Below are 20,855 nucleotides of genomic sequence, written 5' to 3'. Positions count from 1 at the left end.
GTTTATCCTGTATGCACCCAACAAGCTGGGTGCTCCTGCTTCTAAGCAGACGATTGCTCGTTGGATTTGTAGTACAATTCAGCTTGCACATTCTGTGGCAGGACTGCCACAGCCAAAATCTGTTAAAGCCCATTCCACAAGAAAAGTGGGCTCATCTTGGGCGGCTGCCCGAGGGGTCTCGGCTTTACAACTTTGCCGAGCAGCTACTTGGTCAGGGGCAAACACGTTTGCAAAATTTTACAAATTCGATACCATGGCTGAGGAGGACCTGGAGTTCTCTCATTCGGTGCTGCAGAGTCATCCGCACTCTCCCGCCCGTTTGGGAGCTTTGGTATAATCCCCATGGTCCTTACGAAGTCCCAGCATCCACTAGGACGTCAGAGAAAATAAGAATTTACTTACCGATAATTCTATTTCTCATAGTCCGTAGTGGATGCTGGGCGCCCATCCCAAGTGCGGATTGTCTGCAATACTTGTATATAGTTATTATTACAGAAAAATAGGGTTGTTTATTGTTGTGAGCCATCTTTTCAGAGGCTCCTACGTTTATCATACTGTTAACTGGGTTCAGATCACAGGTTGTACAGTGTGATTGGTGTGGCTGGTATGAGTCTTACCTGGGATTCAAAATCCTTCCTTATTATGTACGCTCGTCCGGGCACAGTATCCTAACTGAGGCTTGGAGGAGGGTCATAGGGGGAGGAGCCAGTGCACACCAGCTAGTCTAAAGCTTTTACTTTTTGTGCCCAGTCTCCTGCGGAGCCGCTATTCCCCATGGTCCTTACGGAAGTCCCAGCATCCACTACGGACTATGAGAAATAGAATTATCGGTAAGTAAATTCTTATTTTCAGGTACAGTCCTTTCGGCTTCAGAAAAGCAAGCGGGTCAAAGGCGCTTCCTTTCTGCACAGAGGCAAGGGAAGAAGGAAAATGCTGCACCAGACAGCCAGTTCCCAGGATCAAAAATCTTCCCCCGCTTCCTCTGAGTCCACCGCATGACGCTGGGGCTCCACAGGTGGAGACAGGTGCGGTGGGGGCGCGTCTCGGGAACTTCAGGGACCAGTGGGCTTGCCCACAGGTGGATCCCTAGGTTCTGCAAGTAGTATCACAGGGATACAGGCTGGAGTTCGAGGCGACTCCCCCTGGCCGTTACCTCACATCAGCCTTGCCTGCTGCCCTCGGAGAAAGGGAGGTAGTACTGGCGGCAATTCACAAGCTGTACTTCCAGCAGGTGAAATCAAGGTACCCCTCCTTCAACAAGGCCGGGGTTACTATTCCAAAATGTTGTGGTACCGAAACCAGACGGTTCGGTGAGACCCATTCTAAAATTGAAATCCTTGAACACTTATATACGAAGGTTCAAGTTCAAAATGGAATCGCTCAGGGTGATTATTGCAAGCCTGGAGAATTTCATGGTATCACTGGACATCAAGGATGCTTACCTGCATGTCCTTATTTACCCTCTTCACCAGGAGTACCTCAAAATTGTGGTACAGGATTGTCATTACCAATTCCAGACGTTGCCGTTGGTCTGTCCCCGGCACCGAGGTATTTACCAAGGTAATGGCCGAAATAATTATCCCGTACTTGGACGATCTCCTTATAAAGGCGAGGTCCAGGGAGCAGTTGTTCGTCGGAGTAGCACTATCTCGGGAAGTGCTACACCAGCACGGCTGGATTCTGATTATTCCTAAGTTGCAGCTGGTTCCTATGACGCGTCTACTGTTCCTGGGTATGGTTCTGGACACAGAACAGGATAAAAATGTGTTTCTCCTTGGGGAGAAGTCCAAGGAGTTGTTGTCTCTAGACAGAGACCTCCTAATACAAATACAGGTGTTGGTGCATCAATGCACGCGAGCCCTGGGAAAGATGGTAGCTTCTTACGAAGAAATTCCATTCGCCAGGTCCCATGCAAGAATCTTCCAGTGGGATCTGTGGGACAAGTGGTCCGGGTCGCATCTTCAGATGCATCGGCGGATAACCCTGTCTCCAAGGGCCAGGGTGTCGCTGTTGTGGTGGCTGCAGAGTGCTCATCTTCTAGGGGGCCGCAGATTCGGCATACAGGACTGGGTCCTGGTGACCACGGATGCCAGCCTTCGAGGCTGGGGGGGCAGTCACACAGGGAAGAAACTTCCAAGGCTATGGAAAAGTCAGGAGACTTCCCTACACATAAATATTCTGGAACTAAGGGCCATTTACAATGCCCTAAGTCAGGCTAGACCCTGCTTCAACACCGGCCGGTGCTGATCCAGTCAGACAACATCACGGCAGTCGCTCATGTAAACCGACAGGGCGGCACAAGAAGCGCGATGGCAGAAGCCACAAGGATTCTCCGATGGGCAGAAAATCATGTGTTAGCATTGTCAACAGTGTTCGTTCCCGGCGTGGACAACTGAGAAGCAGACTTTCTCAGAAGACACGACCTCCACCCGGGAGAGTGGGGACTTCATCCAGAAGTCTTCCAAATGATTGTACACCGTTGGGAAAGGCCACAGGTGGACATGATGGCGTCCCGCCTCAACAAACAGTTACAAAGATATTGCGCCAGGTCAAGGGACCCTCAGGCGATAGCTGTGGACGCTCTGGTAACACCGTGGGTGTACCAGTCGGTGTATGTGTTCCCTTCTCTGCCTCTCTTACCCAGGGTAATGAGAATAATAAGAAGGAGAGGAGTAAGAACTATACTCATTGTTCCGGGTTGGCCAAGAAGAGCTTGGTACCCAGAACTCCAAGAAATGATCTCAGAGGACCCATGGCCTCTGCCGCTCAGACAGGACCTGCTGCAGCAGGGGGCCTGTCTGTTCCAAGACGTACCGCGGCTGCGTTGGACGGCATGGCGGTTGAACGCCGGATCCTGAAGGAAATGGGCATTCCGGAGGAAGTTATACCTACGCTATTTAAAGCTAGGACAGAAGTGAACGCAAACCATTGTCACCGCATATGGCGGAAATATGTTGCGTGCTGTGAGGCCAGGAAGGCCCCAAAGGAGAAATTTCAGCTAGGTCGATTTCTGCACTTCCTACAGTCAGAGGTGCCTATGGGCCTAAAATTGGGTTCCATGAAGGTCCAGATTTCGGCTCTATCGATTTTCTTCCAAAATAGAACTGACTTCACTGCCTGAAGTTCAGACTTTTGTTAAGGTAGTGCTGCATAGTCAGCCCCCGTTTGTGCCTCAAGTGGCACCATGGGATCTCAACGTGGTGTTGGATTTCCTGAAGTCGCATTGGGTTGAGCCACTTAAATCCGTGGAGCTACAATACCTCACGTGGAAAGTGGTCATGCTGTGGGCCTTGGCGTCGGCCAGGCGTGTATCAGAATTGGCGGCTTTGTCATACAAAAGCCCTTATCTGTATTTTATATGGATAAGGCGGAATTGAGGACTCGTTCCCAATTCCTTCCTAAGGTGGTATCAGTTTTTCATGTGAACCAACCTATTGTGGTGCCTGCGGCTACTTGGGACTTGGAGGATTCCAAGTTACTGGACGTAGTCAGGGCCCTGAAAAGTATATGTTCCAGGACGGCTGGAGTCAGGAAAACTGGGCCCTGGGCTGCAATTAGAGTACCTTAAATTGGCAAAAAGCACATAATATAGTTTAATAAACTATATATGTGCAAAAATCCCCTGCCATAATAATAAAAGAGCGGGTGAAGCCCGCCGTGAAGGGGGCGGGGCTATCTCCCTCAGCACACTGGCGCCATTTCCTCTTCACAGCTCCGCTGGAAGACAGCTCCCCCAGGCTCTCCCCTGCAGTTTCCAGGCTCAAAGGGTAAAAAAGAGAGGGGGGGGGGCACTAAATTTAGGCGCAAAACTGTATTTATATAGCTGCTATAGGGAAAATCACTTTGTGTAGTGTAAATCCCTGTTTATATAGCGCTGTGGTGTGTGCTGGCATACTCTCTCTCTGTCTCCCCAAAGGACTTTGTGGGGTCCTGTCCTCAGTCAGAGCATTCCCTGTGTGTGTGCGGTGTGTCGGTACGGCTGTGTCGACATGTTTGATGAGGAGGCTTATGTGGAGGCGGAGCAGGTGCCAATAAATGTGATGTCACCCCCTGCGGGGTCGACACCAGAGTGGATGGATATGTGGAAGGTTTTACACGACAGTGTCAACTCCTTACATAAAAGGTTCGATGACATAACAGCTGTGGGACAGCCGGCTTCTCAGCCAGTGCCTGCCCAGGCGTCTCAAAGGCCATCAGGGGCTCAAAAACGCCCGCTACCTCAGATGGCAGACACAGATGTCGACACGGAGTCTGACTCCAGTGTCGACGATGACTAGGCTAATGTACATTCCACGAGGGCCATCCGTTACATGATTACGGCAATGAAAAATGTGTTGCACATCTGACATTAACCCAGGTACCACTAAAAAGGGTATTATGTTTGGGGAGAAAAAGCAACCAGTGGTTTTTCCCCCATCAGATGAGTTGAATGAAGTGTGTGAAGAAGCGTGGGCTTCCCCCGATAAGAAGCTAGTGATTTCTAAAAAGTTACTGATGGCGTACCCTTTCCCGCCAGAGGACAGGTTACGTTGGGAGACATCCCCGAGGGTGAATAAAGCGCTCACACGCTTGTCAAAAAAGGTGGCACTGCCGTCTCAGGATACGGCCGCCTTAAAGGAGCCTGCGGGTAGAAAGCAGGAGGCTATCCTGAAGTCTGTATATACACACTCAGGTACTATACTGAGACCTGCTATTGCTTCAGCATGGATGTGCAGTGCTGCAGCAGCGTGGTCTGATTCCTGTCTGATAACATTGATTCCCTTGACAGGGACACTATATTGCTTACCATAGAGCATATTAAAGACGTAGTCTTATATATGAGAGATGCACAGAGGGATATTTGCCGGCTGGCATCTAGAATTAATGCAATGTCCATTTCTGCCAGGAGAGTATTATGGACTCTGCAGTGGACAGGTGATGCGGATTCTAAAAGGCACATGGAGGTTTTGCCTTACAAGGGTGAGGAATTGTTTGGGGATGGTCTCTCTGACCTCGTTTCCACAGCAACAGCTGGGAAGTCGACATTTTTACCTCAGGTTCCCTCACAGCCTAAGAAGGCACCGTACTATCAGGTACAGTCCTTTCGGCCCCAGAAAGGCAAGCGGGTTAAAGGCGCGTCCTTTCTGCCCAGAGGCAGGCGTAGAGGGAAAAAGCTGCACCATACAGCCAGTTCCCAAGAACAAAAATCCTCCCCTGCTTCCACTAAATCCACCGCATGACGCTGGGGCTCTACTGGTGGAGCCAGGTGCGGTGGGGGCCCGTCTCCGGAACTTCAGCGACCGGTGGGTTCGCTCACAGGTGGATCCCTGGGTTCTACAAGTGGTATCTCAGGGATACAAGCCGGAATTCGAGATGTCTCCCCCTCGCCGTTACCTCAAATCAGCCTTGCCAGCTGCTCCCCAGGACAGGGAGGTGTAGTGCTGGCGGCAATTCACAAGCTGTACCTCCAGCAGGTGATAATAAAAGTTCCCCTCCTTCAACAGGGACGGGGTTACTATTCCACAATGTTTGTGGTACCGAAACCAGACGGTTCGGTGAGACCCATTCTAAATTAAAAATCCTTGAACACTTATATAAGGAAGTTCAAGTTCAAAATGGAATCGCTCAGGGAGGTTATTGCAAGCCTGGAAGAGGGGAATTACATGGTATCACTGGACATCAAGGATGCTTACCTGCATGTCCCCATTTACCCACCTCACCAGGTGTACCTCCGTTTTGTGGTACAGGACTGCCATTACCAATTCCAGACGTTGCCGTTTGGTCTGTCCACGGCACCGAGGGTATTTACCAAAGTAATGGCCGAAATGATGATACTCCTTCGAAAGAAGGGAGTTATAATTATCCCGTACTTGGACGATCTCCTTATAAAGGCGAGGTCCAGGGAGCAGTTGTTGGTCGGAGTAGCACCATCTCAGGAAGTGCTACAACAGCACGGCTGGATTCTGAATATCCCAAAGTCGCAGCTGGTTCCTACGACGCGTCTGCTGTTCCTGGGTATGATTCTGGACACAGAACAGAAGAAGGTGTTTCTCCCGGAGGAGAAGGCCAAGGAGTTGTCATCTCTGGTCAGAGACCTCCTGAAACCAAAACAGGTGTCGGTGCATCACTGCACGCGAGTCCTGGGAAAGATGGTAGCTTCTTACGAGGCAATTCCATTCGGCAGGTTCCATGCAAGGATCTTTCAGTGGGATCTGTTAGACAAGTGGTCCGGATCGCATCTTCAGATGCATCGGCTGATCACCCTGTCCCCGAGGGCCAGGGTGTCTCTGCTGTGGTGGCTGCAGAGTGCTCATCTCGAGGGCCGCAGATTCGGCATACAGGACTGGGTCCTGGTGACCACGGATGCAAGCCTCCGAGGTTGGGGGGCAGTCACTCAGGGAAGAAACTTCCAAGGACAATGGTCGAGTCAGTAGGCTTCCCTACACATAAATATTCTGGAACTAAGGGCCATTTACAATGCCCTAAGTCAGGCAAGACTCCTGCTTCAAAACCAGCCGGTGCTGATTCAGTCAGACAACATCACGGCGGTCGCCCATGTGAACCGACAGGGCGGCACAAGAAGCAGGATGGCGATGGCAGAAGCCACAAGGATTCTCCGATGGGCGGAAAATCACGTGATAGCACTGTCAGCAGTGTTCATTCCGGGAGTGGACAACTGGGAAGCAGACTTCCTCAGCAGGCACGACCTCCACCCGGGAGAGTGGGGACTTCATCCAGAAGTCTTCCAGCTGATTGTAAATCGTTGGGAAAGGCCACAGGTGGACATGATGGCGTCCCGCCTCAACAAAAAGCTAAAAAGATATTGCGCCAGGTCAAGAGACCCTCAGGCGTTAGCTGTGGACGCTCTAGTGACACCGTGGGTGTACCAGTCGGTTTATGTGTTCCCTCCTCTTCCTCTCATACCAAAGGTGCTGAGGATAATAAAAAAGAGAGGAGTAAGAACTAGACTCATCGTTCCGGATTGGCCAAGAAGGACTTGGTACCCGGAACTACAAGAAATGATCTCAGAGGACCCTTGGCCTCTGCCTCTCAGACAGGACCTGCTACAGCAGGGGCCCTGTCTGTTCCAAGACTTACCGCGGCTGCGTTTGACGGCATGGCGGTTGAACGCCGGATCCTGATGGAAAAGGGCATTCCGGTTGAAGTCATTCCTACGCTGATAATAGCTAGGAAGGATGTGACAGCAAAACATTATCACCGCATATGGCGAAAATATGTTGCTTGGTGTGAGGCTATGAAGGCCCCCACTGAAGAATTTCAGCTGGGTCGATTTCTGCACTTCCTACAATCAGGAGTGACTATGGGCCTAAAATTGGGATCCATTAAAGTCCAGATTTCGGCCCTGTCTATTTTCTTTCAAAAAGAACTGGCTTCACTGCCTGAAGTTCAGACGTTTGTTAAGGGAGTGCTGCATATTCAGCCCCCTTTTTGCCCCCAGTGGCACCTTGGGATCTCAACGTTGTGTTGGATTTCCTAAAATCACATTGGTTTGAGCCACTTCAGACCGTGGAATTAAAATATCTCACGTGGAAAGTGGTCATGCTTTTGGCCTTGGCTTCGGCTAGGCGGGTGTCAGAATTGGCGGCTTTGTCCTGTAAAAGCCCCTATCTGATCTTCCATATGGACAGAGCAGAATTGAGGATTCGTCCCCAATTCCTCCCTAAGGTGGTCTCAGCGTTTCATTTGAACCAACCTATTGTGGTGCCTGCGGCTACCCGGGACTTGGAGGCTTCTAAGTTGCTGGACGTAGTCCGGGCCCTGAAAATCTAGGTTTCCAGGACGGCTAGAGTCAGAAAGACTGACTCGCTGTTTATCCTGCATGCACCCAACAAGCTGGGTGCTCCTGCTTCTAAGCAGACTATTGCTCGCTGGATCTGCTCCACGATTCAACTTGCACATTCTGCGGCTGGACTACCGCATCCTAAATCTGTAAAAGCCCATTCCACGAGGAAGGTGGGCTCTTCTTGGGCGGCTGCCCGAGGGGTCTCGGCTTTACAACTTTGCCGAGCTGCTACCTGGTCGGGATCAAACACGTTTGCAAAATTCTACAAGTTTGATACCCTGGCTGAGGAGGACCTTGAGTTTGCTCATTCGGTGCTGCAGAATCAACCGCACTCTCCCGCCCGTTTGGGAGCTTTGGTATAATCCCCATGGTCCTTACGGAGTTCCTAGCATCCACTAGGACGTCAGAGAAAATAAGAATTTACTCACCGGTAATTCTATTTCTCGTAGTCCGTAGTGGATGCTGGGCGCCCATCCCAAGTGCGGATTGTCTGCAATACTTGTATATAGTTATTGCCTAACTAAAGGGTTATTGTTATGAGCCATCTGTTCAGTGAGGCTCAGTTGTTATTCATACTGTTAACTGGGTATAGTTATCACGAGTTGTACGGTGTGATTGGTGTGGCTGGTATGAGTTTTACCCGGGATTCCAAATCCTTTCCTTGTTGTGTCAGCTCTTCCGGGCACAGTTTCCCTAACTGAGGTCTGGAGGAGGGGCATAGAGGGAGGAGCCAGTGCACACCAGTAGTCTTAATTCTTTCTTAGAGTGCCCAGTCTCCTGCGGAGCCCGTCTATTCCCCATGGTCCTTACGGAGTTCCCAGCATCCACTACGGACTACGAGAAATAGAATTACCGGTGAAGATAGATATATATATATATATATATATATATATATATATAGATATATAGATATATAGAGAGATATATATAGAGAGAGAGAGAGAGCAAGTTCAGGCGGCACTCCACGGATTTTCAAAACAAATGAGACCGCTACACAGGCTTGATTGTCAACGTTTCAGGTGCTGTTTAATCACACCTTTCGTCAGGATATCCTGACGAAAGGTGTGATTAAACAGCACCTGAAACGTTGACAATCAAGCCTGTGTAGCTGTCTCATTTGTTGAAACGTTGACAATCAAGCCTGTGTAGCTGTCTCATTTGTTTTGAAAATCCGTGGAGTGCCGCCTGAACTTGCTCTCGGTATCTGCTCTGTTTGGACCGTGGGAGGGCACCCAGGTATTTAACAAGTTGTTTGGAGTGCCGGTCATATGGGAATTTTAGATATATAGATATATATATATATAGATATATATAGATATATATATATATATATATATATATATATATATATATATAGATAGATATAGATATAGATATAGATATATATATAGATATATAGATATAGATATATATATATATATATATATATAGATATATATATATATATATATAATATATATATATATATATATATATATATATATATATATATATATATATATATATATATATATATATAAAACATGCCCAAAGAGACATTAGTCTACTGGGTTCTAGAGTCAACGCTATGTCGATTTCTGCTTGTCGTGTCCTGTGGAACATGCAATGGACAGGTGATGCTGACTTAAGAGGCATATGGAAGGTTTAGCTTATAAGGCTGAGCATTGTGTGGAGAAGGGATCTCGGACCTGGTCTCCACAGCTATAGCTGGTAATTCTGATATTTTGCTTTATATTCCAGCACAGCCTAGGAAAGCACGACATTATCAAATACAGTCCTTTCGATCACAAAGAAACAAGAAAGTCCGAGGTGCGTCCTTTCTTGCCAGAGGCAGGGGCAGAGGAAAGAAGCTGCACAACACAGCTAGTTCCCAGGAACAGAAGTCCTCCCCGGCCTCTTCAAAATCCACCGCATGTCGCTGGGGCTCCACAGGCGAAACTAGGCCCGGTGGGGGCACGTCTTCGAAATTTCAGCCACAAGTGGGTTCACTCCCTGTTGGATCCCTGGGCAATAGATATTGTGTCTCAGGGATACAAGCTGGACTTCGAGGAGATGCCTCCTCACCGACGGCCCTGCCGGCTTCCCCCCACGAGAGGGAAATAGTGTTAACTGCAATTCACAAATTGTATCTTCCACAGGTGGTGGTCAAGGTTCCCCTCCAACAAGGAGGGGGTTATTATTCGACCATGTTGTAGTCCCGAAACCGGACGGTTCGGTCAGACCCATATTGAATTTAAAATCCCTGAACATATACTTGAAAAGGTTCAAGTTCAAGATGGAAACGCTGAGAGCGGTCGTCGCAAGCCTGGAAGGGTGGGATTTTATGGTGTCTCTGGACATAAAGGATGCATACCTTCATGTCCCCATTTATCCACTTCATCAGGCGTACCTCAGGTTTGTGGTACAGGATTGTCATTACCAATTTCAGACGTTGCTATTTGGTCTCTCCACGGCACCGAGAATAATTACTTAGGTAATGGCGGAAATGATGGTACTCCTGCTGAAGCAAGGTGTCACAATTATCCCATAATTGGACGATCTCCTAAAAGTGGTATCAAGAGAGCAGTTGCTGATCAGCGTAGCACTTTCTCTGGAAGTGTAACGGCAACACGGCTGGATTCTAAATATTCCAAAGTCGCAGTTGGTTCCTACGGCTCGTCTGCCTTTCCTAGGCATGATTCTAGACACAGACCAGAAAAGGGTTTATCTCCCGATAGAGAGAGCTCAGGAGCTCATGACACTGGTCAGGAACCTATTAAAACCAAAACAGGTGTCAAGTCATCACTGCACTCGAGTCCTGGGAAGGATGGTGGCATCATACGAGGCTATTCCCTTCGGCAGGTTCCATGCGTGGACCTTTCAATGGGACTTACTGGACAAGTGGTCCGGATCACATCTTCAGATGCATCGGTTAATCACCCTATCCCCCAGGGCCAGGGTGTCTCTCCTGTGGTGGCTGCAGAATGCTCACCTTCTCGAGGGCCGCAGATTCGGCATTCAGGACTGGGTCCTGGTAACCACGGATGCAAGCCTTCGAGGGTGGGGAGCAGTCACACAGGGAAGAAATTTCCAAGGTCTGTGGTCAAGTCAGGAGACTTGCCTTCACATCAACATCCTGGAACTAAGGGCCGTATACAACGCCCTACGTCAAGCGGAGACCCTGCTTTGCGACCAACCGGTTCTGATTCAGTCAGACACCATCACCGCAGTGGCTCATGTAAACCGACAAGGCGGCACAAGGAGCAGGGTAGCGATGGCGGAAGCCACCAGAATTCTTCGCTGGGCGGAAAATCACGTAAGCGCACTGTCAGCAGTGTTCATCCCGGGAGTGGACAACTGGGAAGCAGACTTCCTCAGCAGACACGACCTCCATCCGGGAGAGTGGGGACTTCATCAGGAAGTTTTCGCACAGATGAGGGCATCACGCCTCAACAAAAAAATAGAGGTATTGCGCCAGGTCAAGAGACCCTCAGGCGATAGCTGTAGACGCCCTGGTGACACCGTGGGTGTTCCAGTCGGTCTATGTATTTCCTCCTCTTCCTCTCATACCCAAGGTGCTGAGAATAATAAGAAAAAGAGGAGTGAGAACGATACTCATTGTTCCAGATTGGTCACGAAGGGCCGTGGCCTCTTCCTCTAAGACAGGACTTGTTGCGACAGGGGCCCTGTCTGTTCCAAGACTTGCTGCGTTTGACGGCATGGCGGTTGAACGCCGGACCTAGCAGAGAAAGGCATTCCGGATGAAGTCATTCCTACGCTGATAAAGGCTAGGAAGGACGTGACAGCTCAACATTATCACTGTATATGGCGAAAATATGTTGCTTGGTGTGAGGCCAGGAATGCCCCTGCGGAGGAATTCCAGCTGGGCCGTTTCCTTCACTTCCTACGGTCAGGAGTGAATTTGGGCCTTAAATTGGGGTCCATTAAGGTCCAGATTTCGGCCCTATCCATTTTCTTTCAAAAGGAGTTGACTTCTCTACCTGAAGTTCAGAAGTTTGTAAAGGGAGTGCTGCATATTCAGCCCCCTTTTCTCTATCGTCCTAGTGGATGCTGGGGTTCCTGAAAGGACCATGGGGAATAGCGGCTCCGCAGGAGACAGGGCACAAAAAGTAAAGCTTTAGGATCAGGTGGTGTGCACTGGCTCCTCCCCCTATGACCCTCCTCCAAGCCTCGGTTAGATTTTTGTGCCCGGCCGAGAAGGGTGCAATCTAGGTGGCTCTCCTAAAGAGTTGCTTAGAAAAGTTTAGCTTAGGTTTTTTATTTTACAGTGAGTCCTGCTGGCAACAGGATCACTGCAACGAGGGACTTAGGGGAGAAGAAGTGAACTCACCTGCGTGCAGGATGGATTGGCTTCTTTGGCTACTGGACATTAGCTCCAGAGGGACGATCACAGGTACAGCCTGGATGGTCACCGGAGCCTCGCCGCCGGCCCCCTTGCAGATGCTGAAACGAGAAGAAGGTCCAGAATCGGCGGCAGAAGACTCCTCAGTCTTCTTAAGGTAGCGCACAGCACTGCAGCTGTGCGCCATTTCCTCTCAGCACACTTCACACGGCAGTCACTGAGGGTGCAGGGCGCTGGGAGGGGGGCGCCCTGGGAGGCAAATGTAAACCTATTTTTGGCAAAAAATACCTCACATATAGCCTCCGGGGGCTATATGGAGATATTTAACCCCTGCCATAATCCGTTAAAGAGCGGGAGACGAGGCCGCCGAAAAAGGGGCGGGGCCTATCTCCTCAGCACACAGCGCCATTTTCCCTCACAGAAAGGCTGGAGGGAAGGCTCCCAGGCTCTCCCCTGCACTGCACTACAGAAACAGGGTTAAAACAGAGAGGGGGGGCACTAATTTGGCGTAAGAAATATATAAAAAAGATGCTATAAGGGAAAACACTTATATAAGGTTGTCCCTATATAATTATAGCGTTTTTGGTGTGTGCTGGCAAACTCTCCCTCTGTCTCTCCAAAGGGCTAGTGGGTCCTGTCCTCTATCAGAGCATTCCCTGTGTGTGTGCTGTGTGTCGGTACGTGTGTGTCGACATGTATGAGGACGATGTTGGTGAGGAGGCGGAGCAATTGCCTGTAATGGTGATGTCACTCTCTAGGGAGTCGACACCGGAATGGATGGCTTATTTAGGGAATTACGTGATAATGTCAACACGCTGCAAGGTCGGTTGACGACATGAGACGACCGACAAACAATTAGTACCGGTCCAGACGTCTCAAAAACACCGTCAGGGGTTTTAAAACGCCCGTTTACTTTAGTCGGTCGACACAGACACAGACACGGACACTGAATCCAGTGTCGACGGTGAATAAACAAACGTATTCCTTATTAGGGCCACACGTTAAGGGCAATGAAGGAGGTGTGTTACATATTTCTGATACTACAAGTACCACAAAAGAGGGTATTATGTGGGATGTGAAAAAACTACCGTAGTTTTTCCTGAATCAGATAAATTAAATGAAGTGTGTGATGATGCGTGGGTTCCCCCCGATAGAAAATTATTGGCGGTATACCCTTTCCCGCCAGATGTTAGGGCGCGTTGGGAAACACCCCTTAGGGTGGATAAGGCGCTCACACGCTTATCAAAACAAGTGGCGGTACCGTCTATAGATAGGGCCGTCCTCAAGGAGCCAGCTGACAGGAGGCTGGAAAATATCATAAAAAGTATATACACACATACTGGTGTTATACTGCGACCAGCGATCGCCTCAGCCTGGATGTGCAGAGCTGGGGTGGCTTGGTCGGATTCCCTGACTAAAAATATTGATACCCTTGACAGGGACAGTATTTTATTGACTATAGAGCATTTAAAGGATGCATTTCTATATATGCGAGATGCACAGAGGATATTTGCACTCTGGCATCAAGAGTAAGTGCGATGTCCATATCTGCCAGAAGATGTTTATGGACACGACAGTGGTCAGGTGATGCAGATTCCAAACGGCACAAAGGTGTATTGCCGTATAAAGGAAGAGGAGTTATTTGGGGTCGGTCCATCGGACCTGGTGGCCAAGGCAACTGCTGGAAAATCCACCGTTTTTACCCTAAGTCACATCTCTGCAGAAAAAGACACCGTCTTTTCAGCCTCAGTCCTTTCGTCCCTATAAGAGTCATATCTGCCCAGGGATAGAGGAAAGGGAAGAAGACTGCAGCAGGCAGCCCATTCCCAGGAACAGAAGCGTTCCACCGCTTCTGACAAGCTCTCAGCATGACGCTGAGACCGTACAGGACCCCTGGATCCTACAAGTAGTATCCCAGGGGTACAGATTGGAATGTCGAGACGTTTCCCCTTCGCAGGCTCCTGAAGTCTGCTTTACCAAGGTCTCCCTCCGACAAGGAGGCAGTATGGGAAACAATCCACAAGCTGTATTCCCAGCAGGTGATAATTAAATTACCCCTCCTACAACAAGAAAAGGGGTATTATTCCACACTATATTGTGGTACTGAAGCCAGAAGGCTAGGTGAGACCTATTCTAAATCTAAAAAAATTTGAACACTTACAAAGGTTCAAATCAAGATGGAGTCACTCAGAGCAGTGATAACGAACCAGGAAGAAGGGGACTATATGGTGTCCCGAGACATCAGGGATGCTTACCTCCATGTCCCAAAATTGCCCTTATTACTAAGGGTACCTCAGGTTCGTGGTACAGAACTGTCACTATCAGTTTCAGACGCTGCCGTTTGGATTGTCCACGGCACCCCGGGTCTTTACCAAGGTAATGGCCGAAATGATAATTCTTCTTCGAAGAAAAGGCGTCTTAATTATCCCTTACTTGGACGATCTCCTGATAAGGGCAAAGTCCAGGGAACAGTTGGAGGTCGGAGTAGCACTATCTCGGATACTGCTACAACAGCACGGGTGGATTCTAAATATTCCAAAATCGCAGCTGATCCCGACGACAAGTCTCCTGTGCTTAGGGATGATTCTGGACACAGTCCAGAAAAAGGTGTTTCTCTCGGAAGAGAAAGCCAGGGAGTTATCAGAGCTAGTCAGGAACCTCCTAAAATCAGTGCATCATTGCACAAGGGCCATGGTAAAAATGGTGACTTCCTACGAAGCAATTCCATTCGGCAGATTTCACGCAAGAACTTTTCAGTGGGATCTACTGGACAAATGGTCCGGATCGCATCTTCAGATGCATCAGCGGATAACCCTATATCCAAGGACAAGGGTGTCTCTCCTGTGGTGGTTACAGAGTGCTCATCTTCTAGAGGGCCGCAGATTCGGCATTCAGGATTGGATGCTGGTGACCACAGAGGCCAGCCCGAGAGGCTGGGGAGCAGTCACACAAAGAAAAAAAATTTCCAGGGAGTGTGATCAAGTCTGGAGACTTTTCTCCACATAAATATACTGGAGCTAAGGCTAAATTTATAATGCTCTAAGCTTAGCAAGACCTCTGCTTCAAGGTCAGCCGGTATTGATCCAGTGGGAAAAACATCATGGCAGTCGCCCACGTAAATAGACAGGGCGGCACAAGAAGCAGGAGGGCAATGGCAAAAACTGCAAGGACTTTTCGCTGGGCGGAAAATCATGTGATAGCACTGTCAGCAGTGTTTCATTCCGGGAATGGAAACTGGGAAGCAGACTTCCTCAGCAGGCACGACCTCCACCCGGCAGAGTGGAAACTTCATCGGGAAGTTTTCCACATGATTGTAAACCGTTGGGAAATACCAAAGGTGGACATGATGGCGTCCCGTCTGAACAAAAAACGGGACAGGTATTGCGCCAGGTTAAGAGACCCTCAGGCAATAGCTGTGGACGTTCTGGTAACACCGTGGGTGTACCAGTCGTTGTATGTGTTCCATCCTCTGCTTAAGGTACTGAGAATTATAAGACGTAGAGGAGTAAGAACTATACTCATGGCTCCGGATTGGCCAAGAAGGACTTGGTACCCGGAACTTCAAGAGATGCTCACAGAGGACTTATGGCCTCTGCCGCTAAGAAGGGACTTGTTTCAGCAAGTACCATGTCTGTTCCAAGACTTACCGCAGCTGCGTTTGACGGCATGGCGGTGGAACGCCGGATCCTAAGGGAAAAAGGCATTCCGGAAGAGGTCATTCCTACCCTGGTCAAAGCCAGAAAGGAGGTGACCGCACAACATTATCACCACATGTGGAAAAAATATGTTGCGTGGTGCGAGACCAGAAAGGCCCCACGAAGAAATTTCAACTCGGTCGATTCCTACATTTCCTGCAAACAGGAGTGTCTATGGGCCTCAAATTGGGGTCCATTAAGGTTCAAATTTCGGCCCTGTCGATTTTCTTCCAGAAAGAATTGGCTTCAGTTCCTGAAGTCCAGAAGTTTGTCAAGGGAGTATTGCATATACAACCTCTTTTGTGCCTCCAGTGGCACTGTGGGATCTCAACGTAGTTCTGGGATTCCTCAAATCACATTGGTTTAAAACCAGTCAAATCTGTGGTTTTGAAGCATCTCACATGAAAAGTGACCATGCTCTTGGCCCTGGCCTGGACCAGGCGAGTGTCAAATTGGTGGTTTTTTTCTCAAAAAAGCCCATATCTGTTTGTCCATTTGGACAGGGCAGAGCTGCGGACTCGTCCCCAGTTCTCTCCCTAAGGTGGTGTCAGTGTTTCACCTGAACCAGTTTATTGTGGTGCCTTGCACCTACTAGGGACTTGGAGGACTCCAAGTTGCTAGATGTTGTCAGGGCCCTGAAAATATAGGTTCCAGGACGGCTGGAGTCAGGAAAACTGACTTGCTGTTATCCTGTATGCACCAAACAATCTGGATGCTCTTGCTTCTAAGCAGACTATTGCTAGTTGAATGTGTAATACAATTCAGCTTGCACATTCTGTGGCAGGCCTGCCACAGCCAAAATATGTAAATGCCCATTCCACAAGGAAGGTGGGCTCATCTTGGGCGGCTGCCCGAGGGGTCTCGGCTTTACAACTTTGCCGAGCGGCTATTTAGTCAGGGGCAAACACGTTTGTAAAATCCTACAAATTTGATACCCTGGCTAAGGAGGACCTGGAGTTCTCTCATTCGGTGCTGCAGAGTCATCCGCACTCTCCCGCCCGTTTGGGAGCTTTGGTATAATCCCCATGGTCCTTTCAGGAACCCCAGCATCCACTAGGACGATAGAGAAAATAAGAATTTACTTACCGATAATTCTATTTCTCGGAGTCCGTAGTGGATGCTGGGCGCCCATCCCAAGTGCGGATTATCTGCAATACTTGTACATAGTTACAAAAATCGGGTTATTATTGTTGTGAGCCATCTTTTCAGAGGCTCCGCTGTTATCATACTATTAACTGGGTTCAGATCACAGGTTGTACAGTGTGATTGGTGTGGCTGGTAGGAGTCTTACCCGGGATTCAAAATCCTTCCTTATTGTGTACGCTCGTCCGGGCACAGTATCCTAACTGAGGCTTGGAGGAGGGTCATAGGGGGAGGAGCCAGTGCACACCACCTGATCCTAAAGCTTTACTTTTTGTGCCCTGTCTCCTGCGGAGCCGCTATTCCCCATGGTCCTTTCAGGAACCCCAGCATCCACTACGGACTCCGAGAAATAGAATTATCGGTAAGTAAATTCTTATTTTGTGCCTCCAGTGGCACCTTGGGATCTTAACGTGGTGTTGAGTTTCCTGAAATCCCACTGGTTTGAACCACTAAAAACGGAAGAGTTGAAATATCTCACGTGGAAGGTGGTTGTGCTACTAGCCTTGGCTTCGGCTAGGCGTGTGTCAGAGTTGGCGGCTTTGTCACATAAAAGCCCCTATCTGGTTTTCCATGCAGATAGAGCAGAATTGCGGACCCGCCCACAATTTCTGCCGAAATTGATTTCATCTTTTCATATAAACCAACCTATTGTGGTGCCTGTGGCTACTACTGACTTGGAGGATTCCGAGTTACTGGATGTGGTCAGGGCTTTGAAGGTTTATGTAGCCAGAACGGCTAGTGTCAGGAAAACAGAATCTTTGTTTATCCTGTATGCTTCCAACAAGCTTGGGGCGCCTGCTTCAAAGCAAACTATTGCTCGCTGGATCTGTAACACGATTCAGCAGGCTCATGCTGCTGCTGGATTGCCGCTGCCTAAATCGGTTAAGGCCCATTCCACAAGGAAGGTGGGCTCTTCTTGGGCGGCTGCCCGAGGGGTCTCTGCATTACAGCTTTGCCGAGCGGCTACTTGGTCAGGTTCAAACACTTTTGCAAAGTTCTACAAGTTTGATATCCTGGCTGAGGAGTACCTTGTGTTTGCTCAATCGGTGCTGCAGAGTCATCCGCACTCTCCCGCCCGGTTGGGAGCTTTGGTATAATCCCCCATGGTCCTTAGGGAGTCCCCAGCATCCACTAGGACGTTAGAGATAATAAGATTTTTCTTACCGGTAAATCTTTCTCGTAGTCCGTAGTGGATGCTGGGAGCCCGTCCCAAGTGCGGACTTCTTCTGCAATGCTTGTATATAGTTATTGCTTAAATAAGGGTTATATTATAGTTGCATCAGGGTTGGACTGTTGCTCTGTTGTTCATACTGTTAACTGGGTAAGGTTATCACAAGTTATACGGTGTGATTGGTGTGGCTGGTATGTATCTTGCCCTGGATTATCAAAATCCTTTCCTTGTACTGTCAGCTCTTCCGGGCACAGTTTCTCTAACTGAGGTCTGGAGGAGGGGCATAGAGGGAGGAGCCAGAGCACACCAGAATCTAAATTCTTTCTTAAAGTGCTCATGTCTCCTGCGGAGCCAGTCTATTCCCCATGGTCCTTACGGAGTCCCCAGCATCCACTACGGACTACGAGAAATAGATTTACCAGTAAGTAAAATCTTATTTTAAACTAATCTTGATTTTATATTTAAAATAGTGATTTGTGAGTTTTTCCAACCGTGTACAAATTTGTTTTCTCCCTAGATACGGTTTTGTCTCCTTTTATGATGATGTGGATGTTCAGAAGATAGTGGATGTAAGTACAGATCTGCACCCTTTTCAAATTTTGGTGCCTATTCAGACAAACCTCACCCATTGTGTACTCACAAACTAATACAGTAGTTTTACCAACAAAAGTCACTCGTTCCGTACTGTAAATGTGTACTTCAGGAGTAGGTAACCTATCAATCTGCCAGATAAAATCTAGTAATTTATATGATTGTACTAGTCAATAAACCAGACTCTTGCCCGGTCACTTCAGCCTCCCTTTTCCTGGCACTCTGGAGCTTCGGGCCTGAACCATGAGCGCAGGGGTTGGGCCTGACTGTGAGGACAAATAGGCATGTCACCCTGCAACCCGTCTGCTGTGATGGGGAGTTGACACAGTGCATGTTGGGTTTGGACATCCCTCTTCATGCACTATGTGTAATCTGCAGAGAATCGTTTCCTGACTGTTCAGAGTAGTCACCAAGGACAGTGTGTGGATATCCCAACCACTGAACCATGTCCACCAAGGACGATAAATGCTTCAGCAGGACCAAGTGCGGTGACTTGACAGGGCCTGGCTGCTGGCAGTGTGAGGACTGCCGTGTGACGGGACACAGCTACCATGGCAGTCAAGCCATGCCCCTTGCGCACAACACTGCCTTTCTATCAGTGGTCATAATTATATAATGTGTATGTAAATATGTATATTTCTGCAGCAGGGTACACTGTGATTGCACAGGGAATTACATCGGTGTGTAGAGTTGGATCATGATCCGAAGCACCAACAGGCTAAAAGCTTTGACTGTTCCAAGGATGCATAGCGCCGCCTCCTCTATATCCCTGCCTCCAGGCACTGGAGCTCAGTTTGTAAGTCGGTTCCTTGCAGAGCAGGCAGCTAACTGGGAGGGTTGTGCTAGTCAGCCCTGAAAATAGCTTTTTGAAGAAAAAGAAGACTTCAAGGGCCGCAGCACAGGCACTTAGAACTGCTATATCAGTCTGACATATTGTGCTGCAGCTCCCTCACCTCCCCCAGCGGCGCTGTATACTCCCGCACCCTGGTTGACGGTTACTTACAGCAGAGGGCTCCGGTCACTTCTGGCACACACCAGCTGCTGCTCTCCTGGATCGCATGGCCGCATCTTTGGGAGGAGGTAAAAGGGTCCCCCAGGCGGGACCCGCTGCAATTGTGATCCGGGCCACGCGCGCTGCCGTGGACACTGTGGCTGTACATGGACCCCACTAGACCACCAGTGCAAGGGGCACAGGTCGGATTTCTTAAAATCAGTTTCAAATAGGACCTGCAGTACCCGGTGGTGAAGTCCAGCAAAGGTATAAGGGTCTGACCTGTGGCCCCTCTCCCAGCCCCAGGAGCCATTAACTGCAAATGTTCCTGCCCTGGAGCTGCATCTCTCTCACTCCCTGTCAGCGTTTGGGCGCCATTACACACAAGCTGAGCTGATTCTGGCGACTGCTGGGCAATGTCTCAAAGCCACCTGCCTCATCAGTGCTGTGCATTTATAGGACACTTTAATATTCTACATGTCATTTAGACAGTATTGGTTAAGAACAAGTGCTTAACTTCAGGGATATTTAGTACAAGTACCCTGTGATATACATCCAGTCTTTACTGTGCATTGTTATATCTGTATATATACATAGCTTTACATAGTAGTTCAGTTACTTAGTATTGCTAGTCCAGTGCAGTTTTAGTGTTTGTAATTATTTCTGCATTGTACATGTGACTTTGTGTGCCAATAGCTGCTGTATGGTCTCTATTCCGTGTATCTCACACATATTGCTATGCCTATATTCTGTACCCTGAAGGGTGCTAAGTGTATCAGGGTTCTCATATGATAGTGTCTCACAGGATATGCTACTTTGGTATTTCTCTGACGTCCTAGTGGATGCTGGGGACTCCGTAAGGACCATGGGGAATAGCGGCTCCGCAGGAGACTGGGCACAAAAGTAAAGCTTAAGAACTACCTGGTGTGCACTGGCTCCTCCCCCCATGACCCTCCTCCAAGCCTCAGTTAGATTTTTGCGCCCGAACGAGAAGGGTGCACACTAGGTGGCTCTCCTGAGCTGCTTAGTGAAAAGTTTAGTTTTAGGTTTTTTATGTTCAGTGAGACCTGCTGGCAACAGGCTCACTGCATCGAGGGACTAAGGGGAGAAGAAGCGAACTCACCTGCGTGCAGAGTGGA

The 20,855-nt window shown here is 48.9% G+C and overlaps 1 protein-coding gene across 4 annotated transcripts in view; it reads left to right on the top strand.

Moving 5' to 3' along the window:
* The window catches only part of DAZL (deleted in azoospermia like), a 510,616-nt gene that overhangs the window by 170,560 nt on the left and 319,201 nt on the right, over positions 1-20,855 (top strand). For all 4 annotated transcript variants that reach the window (XM_063922172.1, XM_063922170.1, XM_063922169.1 and 1 more), the window contains exon 4: positions 18,652-18,703. In XM_063922172.1, coding sequence (XP_063778242.1) covers positions 18,652-18,703 — 52 coding nt within the window. The remainder of the gene's footprint in view (positions 1-18,651; positions 18,704-20,855) is intronic.

This window comes from Pseudophryne corroboree, chromosome 5 (assembly GCF_028390025.1).
Source record: "Pseudophryne corroboree isolate aPseCor3 chromosome 5, aPseCor3.hap2, whole genome shotgun sequence".
NCBI lineage: Eukaryota > Metazoa > Chordata > Amphibia > Anura > Myobatrachidae > Pseudophryne > Pseudophryne corroboree.
Note: the sequence above shows the minus strand (reverse complement) of the source record. Positions and strands in the feature narration are given on the sequence as shown.